Source organism: Anas platyrhynchos, chromosome 1 (assembly GCF_047663525.1).
Source record: "Anas platyrhynchos isolate ZD024472 breed Pekin duck chromosome 1, IASCAAS_PekinDuck_T2T, whole genome shotgun sequence".
Lineage (NCBI taxonomy): Eukaryota > Metazoa > Chordata > Aves > Anseriformes > Anatidae > Anas > Anas platyrhynchos.
Genome location: NC_092587.1, coordinates 10,580,476 through 10,594,222, shown reverse-complemented (window position 1 = coordinate 10,594,222; position 13,747 = coordinate 10,580,476). Strand labels below are relative to the sequence as shown.

Genomic DNA, 13,747 nt, shown 5'->3' with positions numbered 1-13,747 from the left:
TCCAACTCTTGACACTGCACAGGTCTACCCAAAAGTTCAGACCATGTGACCAAGTGCACAGTCCAATCTCTTCTTAAATTCAGTCAGGCTCGGTGCAGTGACCACTTCCCTGGGGAGCCTGTTCCAGTGTGCAACCACTCTCTCTGTGAAGAACCCCCTCCTGATGTCAAGCCTAAACTTCCCCTGCCTCAGCTTAACCCCGTTCCCGCGGGTCCTGTCACTGGTGTTAATGGAGAAAAGGTCTCCTGCCTCTCGACACCCCCTTACGACGAAGTTGTAGACTGCGATGAGGTCTCCCCTCAGCCTCCTCTTCTCCAGGCTGAACAGGCCCAGTGCCCTCAGCCGTTCCTCGTACGTCTTCCCCTCCAGGCCTTTCACCATCTTCGTAGCCCTCCTCTGGACACTCTCCAACAGTTTCATGTCCTTTTTATACTGTGGTGCCCAGAACTGCACACAGTACTCGAGGTGGGGCCGCAAAAGCGCAGAGTAGAGCGGGACAATCACCTCCCTCGACCTACTAGCGATGCCGTGCTTGATGCACCCCAGGACACGGTTGGCCCTCCTGGCTGCCAGGGCACACTGCTGGCTCATATTCAACTTGTTGTCTACCACGACCCCCAGATCCCTCTCTTCTAGGCTGCTCTCCAGCGTCTCATCGCCCAGTCTGTACGTGCAGCCAGGGTTTCCCCGTCCCAGGTGCAGGACCCGGCACTTGCTCTTATTGAACTTCATGCGGTTGGTGATCGCCCAGCTCTCCAACCTATCCAGATCCCTCTGCAAGGCCTTTCCACCCTCATTCGAGTCCACAACTCCTCCAAGTTTGGTGTCATCAGCAAACTTGCTCAAAATACCTTCTATTCCTACATCCAGATCATTTATAAAAATATTGAAAAGTACCGGCCCTAAAATGGAGCCTTGAGGGACCCCACTGGTGACCGCCCGCCAGCCTGACGCAGCCCCATTTACCATAACCCTTTGGGCCCTGCCCGTTAGCCAATTGCTCACCCATCGTATGATGTTTTTTATTTAGCTGTATGGTGGACATTTTGTCCAGTAGGATCCTATGGGAAACTGTGTCAAAAGCCTTGCTGAAGTTCAAAAAAATCACATCAGCTGGTTTCCCTTGGTCCACCATACGGGTGATCTTATCATAAAAGGAAATCAGGTTAGTTAGGCAGGACCTACCCTTCACAAACCCATGCTGGCTGGGACCAATGACTGCTTTGTCCCCCAGGTGCGCCTCAATAAGTTCGAGAACCATCTTCTCCATGATTTTACCAGGCACTGACGTGAGACTGACAGGCCTGTAATTGCTAGGGTCTTCTTTCTGACCCTTCTTGAAAATCGGCACAACATTTGCCAGCTTCCAGTCTACCGGGACCTCTCCAAATTCCCAGGATTGTTGAAAAATAATTGAGAGAGGTTCCGCGATGATGTCCGCCAGCTCTTTCAGCACCCGGGGATGAATCCCATGCGGACCCATGGACTTGTAGGGATCCAAGTGGAGTAGCAAATCCTGCACACGTTCAGGGTCGGTTGGGAGTTTGTCATCCCCACCGTCCCGGTCCTCCAGCTCAGGGCACCCTGGGTCCCGAAGCCCATCATCGGCATTGAAGACAGAGGCAAAGAAGGCGTTAAGCGTCTCTGCTTTGCCTATGTCATTGTCTGTGAGGAGACCTTCCCTATCAAGGAGCGGCCCTATGTATTCTTTAGTTCTCCTTTTTCCATTCACATATCTAAAAAAAACCTTTTTATTTTCTCTCACAGACACAGCCAGCTTCAACTCTAGGTGTGCTTTGGCCACACGAATTTTCTTCCTACAAACACGAACAGCATCCCTGTATTCTTTCCATGACACCTGGCCCTCCTTCCAGTAGCGAAACACTGTTTCCGCCTAATCTCCATCAGAATGTTCCTGGTCAGCCACGCCGGCCTCCTGCCCCGCCGGCTTCCTGCCCCGCCTGACTGACTTGCAATATTTAGGAATTGCGATATTCTGAGGCGTCAGACAAAGCACAGATGAAAATTATACAAGATCATGAGTGGGATGCTAGAGAAGTTTATAATAGTACCAACAATGGAATACAGGTAGGAAACAACAGGATACATGCAACAAAAAATATTTTTAATTGCATTTATAAAGTATTTCACACACTATCCAACCACAAATATGATCCTTTAATGCTGCTGCTTACTATGGTGACAAGGACTGCCTCAGAGCCTACTGAGGGCAGAAGTGATGTGCCATCTAGCCCATTACTCAAGGAAATGGGATACTATCAGATAAAAACAATAAAAACATTAGTTCAAGAAACCTGTGATTGAGGAATTACTCTACAGCTTAGATGTACTGAAGGTTGTTTTTAGGAGAAACAGGACTGCACAGATATACCTCAGCTAATAATAAGCAGATTTAGCTATGCATTTTAATTTTGTTCTTTGATAATTCCAAATTCTTTTAAAAATATCATTGCTATGGAGAAACTCATCTCTTTGCAGAAGGCTTACCTATGGCCAACATAACAAAGCAGTGCTTTGTAATATAATTTTCAAAAATATAATCTGAAAGGCATCCCTTCCAATATATGAAACGTGCTTCCACTTCTCACAACCTTTATGTGTGTTAGATAGGTCTCTGCAAACTGAGACAGAGTTCACAAAAAGAGAGAGATGGGCACACTTGCACCTAATTAGAAATATAAAAAGCAAAGAGCTTACCAATTTGAGCTATACATGGAAGAAAATGGGAAGAAGATGCGCAGAACAACACATGTACAATTTACGGACTGACAGATTGCTCCAGATTACTCTGTGTGTGTGTAAAATTTAGGGATAAGAGAATTACCAGGGATTTATGAATTTATCTTCTGACAGGACTAGACAGCTAATAAATACATAGGCATGTGGCTAAGGATTAAGCAGGACGTGCAAGTTTCTGAGTTTTATACTTAACATAAATTTGTGTTTAATGGAGTATATACAAATACCACAACCACCTGCAAAATAAGGAAAGCAAGTTTGTCCCATCTTATAGAGGCACTCTAAGAAATATTATATAAAGATTCTGAGTCTCCAGTGCTGTGAAGAATCTGAAGTGGACAGGTTAGCTAGACATAAGAATATATTTTTCTATACATAATACGATTTTGCACTTGGAAATGAATTTCCCAGAGGTTGCCACAGAGATGTATTTAAGAAACATTTCTTTTTCAGCACTTGGAAAACACCATTATATGATAAGTGTTGATAAATGATGATCCCAAACTCACTACTAATAGATCTGAAAAGCATTGAAACAGAACCCTTGGAAATAAAGAAATATGAAATTAGCATTTTCAATATTATCTTTTCTTCAATGTCTCACTGTATTTATTTCATCAGTATCTACCATGACAAAACAAACAGGATTCAAGTGCTGTGATATATTCCTTCCTGCAAAATAGCCTAAGGCAGTTTCCCTGCCAATGCTAGCAGTTGTGTTAATGATACAGTAAAAGCTTCACTCTCAGAAGCAGCAACAATCCTGTTTAACAGAAGAGAAAGGATCTCAAAGTTCTTCCTTAACCAGTTGTAGGCAAAAGAAATAAGACACTATACACAATTATCTTGTGTGCAGTGGACACAGTATTCTGTCATTGGCAACAGCATCTAAAAAGAACAGTAGTAGCACAGTAAGCCTTGCCATAAAACAAGGTTTTCCATTATCTAGTGAACATCAAATATCAATTTAAGGCTACAGCTTATCTAAATTTGATAAAATATACACCTATTTATATTAATTTCTGTGATCAACTAATAGGATTCTTTGACAGGTGAAACAGATGCTGGTTGAAATATCCAAGTTGTATTCATTGGCCTTAGCTCCAAAATGGAAAAACATAACTATCAGAGATCATGGACTCTGCAGGACATAAGTATGGTGCAGTTGTATTTTTCCCTGACTTTAACCATAAGATTATCTGTCTTGTCAGTCACTTTTAAAAACAAGACAGGTACAAATCTCATTGGCAAATGTTTAATAGATTCTTTACACACCACACAGAAAGCAATATAAAAAAATATTATTGAACTGTTCTGTTTTTCAAAGGACACCATCTTCTGTTTCTCTTCCTGTGAAAAATACAATTAATTACGTATTTCATCCACCAGTTTCCTCCCCCTCATAATTGCTTTACGCCAGAATAAGTTCACAGTCATTGAGTTATTTCTGATATGTAGAAAAGCCACCTATGTAATAAAGTCATCTTTAGGTAACTTTTATCTCTTCTAAATAATTCAAGTATTTTTAAGGCAGCATGAGAGATAGTGCAGTTCCTTAGGAGAGTTCAGTTACCTGGGTAATACCTAGCAAGGCCAGTTGCACTACCAAAGACCTGCCATAGTAAAGTGGGGTCTTCCTCTCTGTTCCGCTTGAACACATCATCCAACGCAGCAGTCCAGTTGAGTTCATTTAACACAATTGTTGCTGTAAAAAATAAAATGTATTTGGAGTTACAAAGTTACATCTTAACTCAAGTTGCAGTGACTGCAAAAAGCATACTAAATCATTATGGAAAGTAACAATATTTCATTTAACTAATCAACAATTTAAATGTAAAGAAATACATTTCTCTTCCTTGGGAATTTTCTTTAAGTTCCTCACATTCTCTTCTTTCCATTGCATTATTAATGCAATGACTGTTGATTTATTCATACAATCAGTATCTTCTAAAAATACTTGTTTTTTGAGATGTTACTCTAGATAACATTCCCAGTTCTAGAAATGTAAAAGCAGGCCCATAAAATTGATGTTTCTATTAATTGCAGCACAGTACAATATGAAAGACTAGAATGATGTCAACAAAAGTAGGTGAGTATTTTAGAAAAGCTAACAAAGATTTCCCTTTCCAAATTCATGCCTTAGGGGGATCAATTAATAATTCTACAGGAAAAAGACAACAATGAGTATTTGAATTAAAATATTAAGGTAGGACCCACATGTACTCATTACTGCATGCTAACAAGATCTTCATGTTTATAGATGTGATCATTTACAGAATGATCAGCAGTGTGAACATTAATATTTATAAGGTGGGTCAGTTCCACAATGAATTTAAAATACAAGGAAATTCACATTTTAAAGCATGATCAGCTAAACACTAAGCGGTTACTCAGAAATTTATATTCACAAAGTTGTCCTGTACTGATGTTTGTTTTAATGAAAAAAAATATATATTTCTTTTTCTATTTTTATTTCTATTTCCATTTCTGTTTCTAATATATTAAATGTATGTATATTAGTGTTCTACACCTTTGTGATAAATGTTGGGAGACACTCTCAAATGGTATTAGATGATATAGATAAATAATCTTTTTCACCATCATTTAATCAGCTCTAAATATCTCATTACTTTATTCATGTTAGGCAATAGCTGACATTCATTATTTTTAGAAAGAATATGGTGGTTTTTTTGGTTGGGGCTCTAATTCCTTCCTCTGTGATGCCTAATGGCATCTAAGTAACACCTAGATTAGCAAGCCAAGAATGTAAACGGAACTGGATGGGAAAATAAAGCTAACAAACAAACAAACAAACAAACAAAAAAAAAAAACAGCAACCAACCAACCAAACAAACAAAAACATTTGAAAACAACTGAAGATGTACATATTAATCCTAAGAAAGGCAAGACTGTAATTTAGATCTTGCTTACACTACAGTATTGCACACAAGAAAGAAACAATGTTCTCTTGCAAATGGGCAAGTCAAATTGAAAGAAAAAATAGTTCACATTTAAGACAGATGAGTGGCATCACAGTACAAAATTCTATATGTAGGTTTGTATTCTAAACCATTAATACCATGAAAATAGAAACAATAAAAATAAGGACAGGTTAAAAGTTATCAGTTGACAGTTTGAAACAGTTTAAAAATTAGGTTGTTACAGGTACTACAGAGATTGTAACATTAAATTTTATAGGCTTGTTTTTAAAGGTTAAGGAGGAAATTGCTACACCATGTGTTTTGCAGAAAGGTTTATGTGTTTTTGAGAGGATTTTTAAAGTATTGCTATTTGGAAGTACAGCTTCTTATAGAAATATCAAATTAAATGTCCAACCCTTGACATTCCCTGTAAATAAACTTTATAGTATGTACCTGGCTCTTTGTAAAGTAGGTAATTATAAAAATATATGCTTATTTGAGAAAGGGGAATAAAACCCTGAAGTACCATGAGAAGTTCATTGTCATTTTAAAATGTTTACTATTCCATCATCTCTTTTAGAACCAGTTTGATCTACTGCCTAATTAACCGTTATAGGCACTCTTTCTAAATTCCTTCTAAGCTTGACTTTGTTTCAGATCTTACTTCCAGAAGCAGCTCCATTAAGTCATTAGAACTATTTATTTACTCAGCCAGTAATTTCCTCTCACACTTGATTTTTCTGTTCTTCATGTTACCATTTTCTCATTTGATATACAGAGTACTTGGCCCAGTGGAAGCCTATGCCATTGGTTCCGAGTGGCATTCAGACCATTGGAGCATAGGGCGCTCACTTTAGGCACATCAGAGACAGTAACTCTTACCTCTTTACTATCTGAGAAAGCATTTAGATTTCAGTATTCTCCACAGATTCCTCAGACCGATAACAACATTAACCAATGTGTACACCCTCATTAAGTTTGCATATGACACCAAATTTGGTGGGGAAGTGTCGATCTGCCAGAGAGTAGGAAGGCCCTGTAGGAAGGCCCAACCTAGACTGGATGGGTTGATGGGCCAATGGATGAGGTTCAACATGGCCAAGTTCCGTGTCCTGAACTTTGGTGACAACAACCCCATGTAATGCTACAGGCTTGGGGCAGAGTGGCTCAAAAACTATGCAGAGGAAAAGGATCTGGGGGTGCTGATTGATGCTCACCTGAACATGAGCCAGCAGTGTGCCCAGGTGGCCAAGAAGGCCAATGGCATTCTGGTTTGTATCAGGAACAGTGTAGCCAGCAGGACCAGGGAGGTGATCGTCCCCTCGTACTCAGCTCTGATGAGGATGCACCTCAAGTTCTGTGTTCAGCTTTGGGCCCCTCACTACAAGAAAGACATCAAGGTCCTGGAACATGTCCAGAGAAGGGCTATGAAGCTGGTGAAGGGCGTGGAACACAAGTCATATGAGGCACAGCTGTGGGAACTGGGGCTGTTTAGTCTGGAGAAAAGGAGGCTCAGGGGAGACCTTACTGCACTCTACAACTACCTGAGAGGAAGTTGTGAGGAGCTGGGGGTCGGCCTCTTCTCACAGATAACTAGTGATAGGATCAGAGGAAATGGCCTCAAGTTGTACCAGGAGAGGTTTAGGTTAGAAATTAGGAAACATTTATTCTCGGAAAGAGCAGTCAGGCAAGGAACAGGTTGCCCAGGGAGGTGGTGGAGTCACCGTACCTGAGGGTGTTTGTTCAAGGAAGGGTTGGACATGGTGCTTAGGGACATGGTTTAGCGGATGACATTAGTGGTAGAGGGATGGTTGGACCGGATGATCTTGAAGGTCTTTTCCAGACTAGACAATTCAATGATTCTCTTCTATGATTCTAATTTAAAATTGCTGCAGCCTTTACCCTCAAATCTGGCTACTTTACCACCCTGATCAGGCCACTGATACCCATATTCAGTAAAACATCTGATCAGAAATAATATTAAATTATTCACTCTCATAATTGCTCTCCTCAGTCAGTGGCTATGCCTGCTCATATACAAAACTGAATACAGTATTTCTAAAGAAAAGATTTCCTTCAGACAGCAACCTTACAAACAAATGAACTACATTCAATATGAAGATACATTAGCCATATTAACATATATTTACAAATATAATTGCAAAGAGTGTCTAGCATCATACAAACATATGTTGCAAAGTTTTATATTTATGAACATGTAAGTACATCAAACGCGCACATACATATATACTCATACATATACAAATATATTTCTAAAATACATGTATATACAAAACTGGAGAAACTAAGACATTCTACAAACAGTAAAATACCTAAGTACTGAAGTACCGAATAGATATATTGGAACAAATAATTTCATCGCTTTATTAAATTTGTGGAGATGAAGCAAGAAGTATGGCTCTCTGGATCTTATTTATAATACTGGTGGAGAAGTGATACCTCACAATCAGAGTCAAGATTTTAATAATAATCTTATTTACTTCCCACTTTACCCTCCCCTCTCCCCCCCTCCTCCTTCTAGACAATTTTCTCCCAGAGAAAAACACATTCGAAAAAAAAATCCAAAAACCTGCAGCTGTAGAAAAAAAAAAAGGAAAAGAAAAGAAAAGAAAAAAACTCATTAAATTGAAAATAAAATAATAACGTGGATTGAATGTGAACAACAAGAGCAGAACATCCAAACAGAAGTAAAATGAAATAAATATGGGAAAAGACTACTAATAGTATGAAAGAAACACAGAGTTTATTTGGTGGGACTGTTATGCAAATGGATAATTGTATGATAATTGAAAAAAAAAACATTCCTGGAGCATTTTCTATTTGTAATTCAAACTTGCTCACTTTATTCAGGGTTCTTGTTTTGTTTTGTTTTGTTTTTTTGATTGTTTTTGTTTTCTTCATTAGCTCATTTGTATCTAGAACACACACATATTTGTATTAACTAACCCAGTGAACAGTAAATAAGGAAAAGGGTGCTGGGAATTTCAGCTTTAATCGTTTATTTTTCTACGTGCTTTTCCACAACATACTTTATGTTTTTGCTTCTGTTAAAGAACACACCCTGGATTTCAAAAGGTAAGATGTAAATCAGTTACCTTGCTTCTGTTTTTTAATGCAATATCTCTGGTAATAGGCAATTTCAAAACAATATCTAAATTCTTTCTTAAGCCTACAGCAATGGATTTGAAACTTGTCAATCAAAGAAAATAAAGCAAAAACTTCATAAACAATAGCAAAACTATTCTTCAGATGGCTTCCACTAAAATATCATGATTCTCAATTTGCACATAAAAATCAAGACAGTGCTACTTTTAATAGCTCACAGTACAGACCACACCACTTGTCAGAATACCTTAATTTGGAAAGACATGGGTTTATACTGGCCTCATGAATATAAGTGAGAATTTCACTTTTTCTGTTATTAAAAAGCATATTTAACTAAAACAAAATGTTTAGAGGTTTTATAGCCACACCTATTGAGATGATGCATATCCTAAAAACACTTATGTTTCCTTTTGAGTTAACATTCTGTAAAGGAAAGAGCTTTTGACTGATAATTGACAGAAAATCTACTTTGAGACAACTCTCCAATAAGCTTATTTCCAATTCTGCTAAAAGAAGTCTTTGAAGATTACTTCTTCAAAGTACTTCAGCTGCTACCTTTCATTTGATATAGGCAGGATGAAAAAATAAAATTAATCATCACACAATAGGAAGCATCATTCTTCCTGGCTAATTCCAATGAATTCCATCCATCTTTTCCTTTCTCCCTCTTCTTTATGACATGAGGTTTAGGGGCCTTGACAAGGAATGGATTCAATTTTCCTCTGCAAATGCAATCAATAAAAAAGAACTGGAATGCACTTCTGATGATTTATTAAATGTATAGGCCCCGGACTCCATACAAGGCAGAGTGTAACTTTATTTGAAAAGCTGGAAAGCTATTTACTATATCAGAAAATGTGTCAGCTACTGTTCCCTGATGAGGCAGCTACATGTACACTGGGGAAAACAGAAGGGACTGCCTCTGCAGACCATTAATTGCCTTCTAGCGTATGGCAAGTATTACAGCTCCATATCCTGTTTAATGAAGTTGACTCACTGATCTCTTTGAAGATAACACTGACTAATTATTTTTATGAATGAAATATATATTTGCAGCCCAACATTATGGTGTTTAAAAGTAGGCACAGAGGAAGAATATACATGCAAGTGCTTATTTTTAACATACTTGAATGGACACAGAAGTTTCTGTCTGTGGCCATACTAATTGGATATTACAGAAATTCTACGAAAAATATAAGTTGCCTTTTTTATGACCTGTTTTTGTCATGGTTTTGGCTGAGATAAAGTTGATTTTCTTCATAGAGGCTCATATGATGCTGTGTTATGGATTTTTGATGAAAATAGTGGTGACAGCACATCACTAATTTTTTTCAAAATTAAATTCCTTCCAGCATATGTTAAATTAAATAGAATGTTACACACTCAGCTATTGTTGAATTTTTTCACTCCTATTTCATTATATGTTGGACAAAGAAGGGGTTTTTATTATTACTTTTTACATTGAAGGTATTTTTATTAGATGTTTACACTGTCTCAAATAAACATTCCCTACATAATTCTCAAATATAGCAACTTGAAAAACTATTCTGGTAGCAAAATAAGCCTCAACCCTTCAAATCTAGATGCATGCCATTTCTTTTATGTACAGTTCAGCATGAACAAAAGGCCAGAGGAAAGGAAAGATTATAGTGTCTCCAAATTGAATACTGTCTCCTAGGTAACTGGTCCTCTCAGTGGAATCAGAAATCTGAATGTACACACTTATGCTTTCAACAGAATACCATGAGAAAGTGTTTAACTTGTAACAGTCATCCAAAAAAATAGCAATAACAATAATTAAAACAAACAAAAACAACAGCAAACAAACAAAAAACTTCATAGATGTTTAGAAACCTGTTAAAAGAGAATATAAATAATAATTTATATTTATGTATTTGTATATATATATATATATATATATAAATATGAGAACTGTGAGTTTTCATATGAGAAGTATATGAGAACTGTGGAGTATTTTATCCCAACTCTCCAAGGAGGTTAAGCAAATAAATCATAGCTCCAAAGGATGCACTGCCATCCACTCACACTGGTAGACAATACTACTAGATATATACACGGATCACACAGATCATAGAAATATGTGTTTAGAAACTGTACACTTTAAATAAGATTTGTAATAACTTGTATTTAGTCTTGAAAAGATCTACCAGATGATTCGAAAGTGTTATATTGTGTGTTGGCTAACTATATTAGGAGTTAATTACATATTTTGAAAGGTAAAGAATTACAAATGGGAAAAAATTACAAACTGAATAAAATGGTGTATTTGTTATGCTGTTGTTTTTTGTTTGTTTGTTTTTAATAATTAAAACAAGCATTTAACAAAGTGAAGGGTCATTTTTTCTTTTCCTTTAAAGCACGGGAGGAAAATTTAAATGGGAGGGAGGGGGGACAGTCTAAAAATTGAACATGCAATAGCTGTTACACAGTGGCATTTCCAGTTGGATAGATCATTAGGTCATTATTTTAGGTGTTGCCTTGTTTGATATTTTATATACAGGTCAATTAAAAAATCTTGTCTTCAAAGTAACATTTGTATTTCCTATCATACTTGAAATTTAAATTACTGGATATTCAGATTTTTTTTTTTCAGAGTATACATTCTATGGTGCTCAAGAAATGAAGTATTAAAATACAATTTTTAACATGGAAAACAGCAACAAAATCAAATAGTTTTGACATCTAATATTGCTGAAAGAAGATTTTTAGAGTAGGTATTTTACACTTTTAATTAAAAACATAAATGATAAAATGTCATGTACTTTTTTCTTCAAATGAACAATTTCTCTACTACCCATTAGATATCTGACATTATGTCCCAGACACTTCTATAAATAATTCTTTGAAGAAGTCACTGAAGTCTAGCATACTGTTGTGTCTGTGTCAAATCAAGTAAATTAATTGGCAATGCCATATGATGTGCACTGACTGGCTTAGCCACCACATGCTGATAGCTAGAACAGCACACTGAACACTCATTAAAACAAATGCCCAGGAGAAGGAAATGAGAATAAAAATGTCATGAAAATTAAACTTCCATTATAGCTCAACAAAAAAAGAGTTAATACAACATAAAGTCATAAAAACTTTAGTACCAACTCATAGTTTTTAAACAATTTCTTTATGTCACTATAAAACAGAAAAGACACCCTCATTAGTAAACAGCAACATATTGCTGATAACAACAAAAGATTCCCAACAAATTGGGAAGGATGAAAATCAGTTTTTACATTGCATCCTCTAAGATCAACAAATTCCAGCATGTGTTTGAGCATGGAGACATACCCAATGTTAACAGCCATACAGTATTTTTATTTTTATATTTATTTTTATTTATTTTTATATTTTTCTGAGAAAAAGGTAAGAAGAAAAACAATATGAAAGGTATCACTGACTACAGGTGAGCTGGAGGACTTTCATATTTTTTAGAGCTAAGTACAATGTAAGAGACTAAGTAATGTTAAAAAAATGAATAAACTTACTGCAGTAATTACAGCAAGCTTTGAATAATTTACTATTTATTATTAGTTTTTTCAAGTGACTTCAAAGTAGATCCTCTAACTGGACCTACTCCTCATTTTAAAAATCCTTATACTCCTTATTTTAAAAATCAGGTGACATTTTAAAATTAGGATGTTTTATTTTTATGGAAATATTATGGATTAAATATCAACAGAGCATCCACTTAGAAAGTAAAGATAGCTATAGTATAGGTATTAACTCCAATCTTTCTTCATTTTTCTCTAACTTTTGGTTAGCATTTCAAAGGATACCATATTGACACCGAAATTAAACTAGCTATAGAAGTATGCTTGATCTTTAATGCAGGCTTCTCTCTACAAAATTGTTAATTAGGTGTTAACAAAAACAAAAAATCAAAAGACTGTCTAGAAAATGTTCTTCTGGAATAATTTAGTTCTGTCTTTGGTCTGACAAGGTACCTACCACCCCTTCAGTACCATTACCTTTAAGTCACTAGAGTATTTTATAAGATCAGTAAGTCCTAAGCAGTAGCTGGAAAAAGTGAGAAGGAAAAAAATAAATTTTAAAAAGCGAACTCATACAAAAACTCTCTTGCTTTATGCAACATATTAACTATTTTCCTCATTCCTAATAACTATATATATATATTAACTATTTTCCTCATTCCTATTAAATTTTATACTATTTGTAGTCTGAAAACTATTAATTCAGAAATTGATGTTATTGTATATTTCACAGAATCACAGAATTTCTGGGTTGGAAGAGACCTCAAGATCATGGAGTCCAACCTCTGACCTAACACTAACAGTCCCCACTAAACCATGTCACTAAGCTCTACATCTAAATGTCTTTTTAAGACTTCCAGGGATGATTCATTTGGTTTATGCAGTTGCCTATTACAATGTTCTCACATTTTTTCTTACATAGATACTGCCCATCAACAGCAATTCCTCCTATCCTGTCCTCAGTCATGGTAAATTGGAAAGTAGCTCCAACAAAAAGAGAAAGGATAATAAGTATTACAGTATATACAGTATATATATACAGTAACATATACATATATACAATATACACATAATATATATATTACTGTATATATATACACATATATATATGTATATTAATATATGTATATATTACTAATATTACCAACATATTACTACTATCACTATTGCTACTATACTATTACTAATATATACAGTAGTATGTACAGTAATATATACAGTGTATATACAGTATTACAGTATATACAGCATAAAGATTGCTTGACACATGATCTGTTAAACTTGTGTGTTTCTTCTGTTCGTTATGCCAAAGGGATGAATATAAGTGGATAAAATGCTGCAAATGGCTACTAAGTTAACTGGTGAAGAACAGAAAATCTGTCTTCTGAAAGGAAACAGAGTTTGAGTAATTTAATCCAGAAAAATGAGGCA

At 36.2% G+C, this 13,747-nt stretch overlaps 1 protein-coding gene across 10 annotated transcripts in view; it reads right to left on the bottom strand.

The window, feature by feature from the left end:
- CACNA2D1 (calcium voltage-gated channel auxiliary subunit alpha2delta 1) overlaps nucleotides 1-13,747 on the bottom strand; it is a 404,961-nt gene that overhangs the window by 115,956 nt on the left and 275,258 nt on the right. For all 10 annotated transcript variants that reach the window (XR_011804797.1, XM_072027298.1, XM_027459907.3 and 7 more), the window contains exon 7: nucleotides 4,334-4,465. Coding sequence is in view for 9 of the 10 variants with exons in the window: in XM_072027298.1 (XP_071883399.1) it covers nucleotides 4,334-4,465 (132 nt within the window). In the remaining variant the exon portion in view is untranslated. The remainder of the gene's footprint in view (nucleotides 1-4,333; nucleotides 4,466-13,747) is intronic.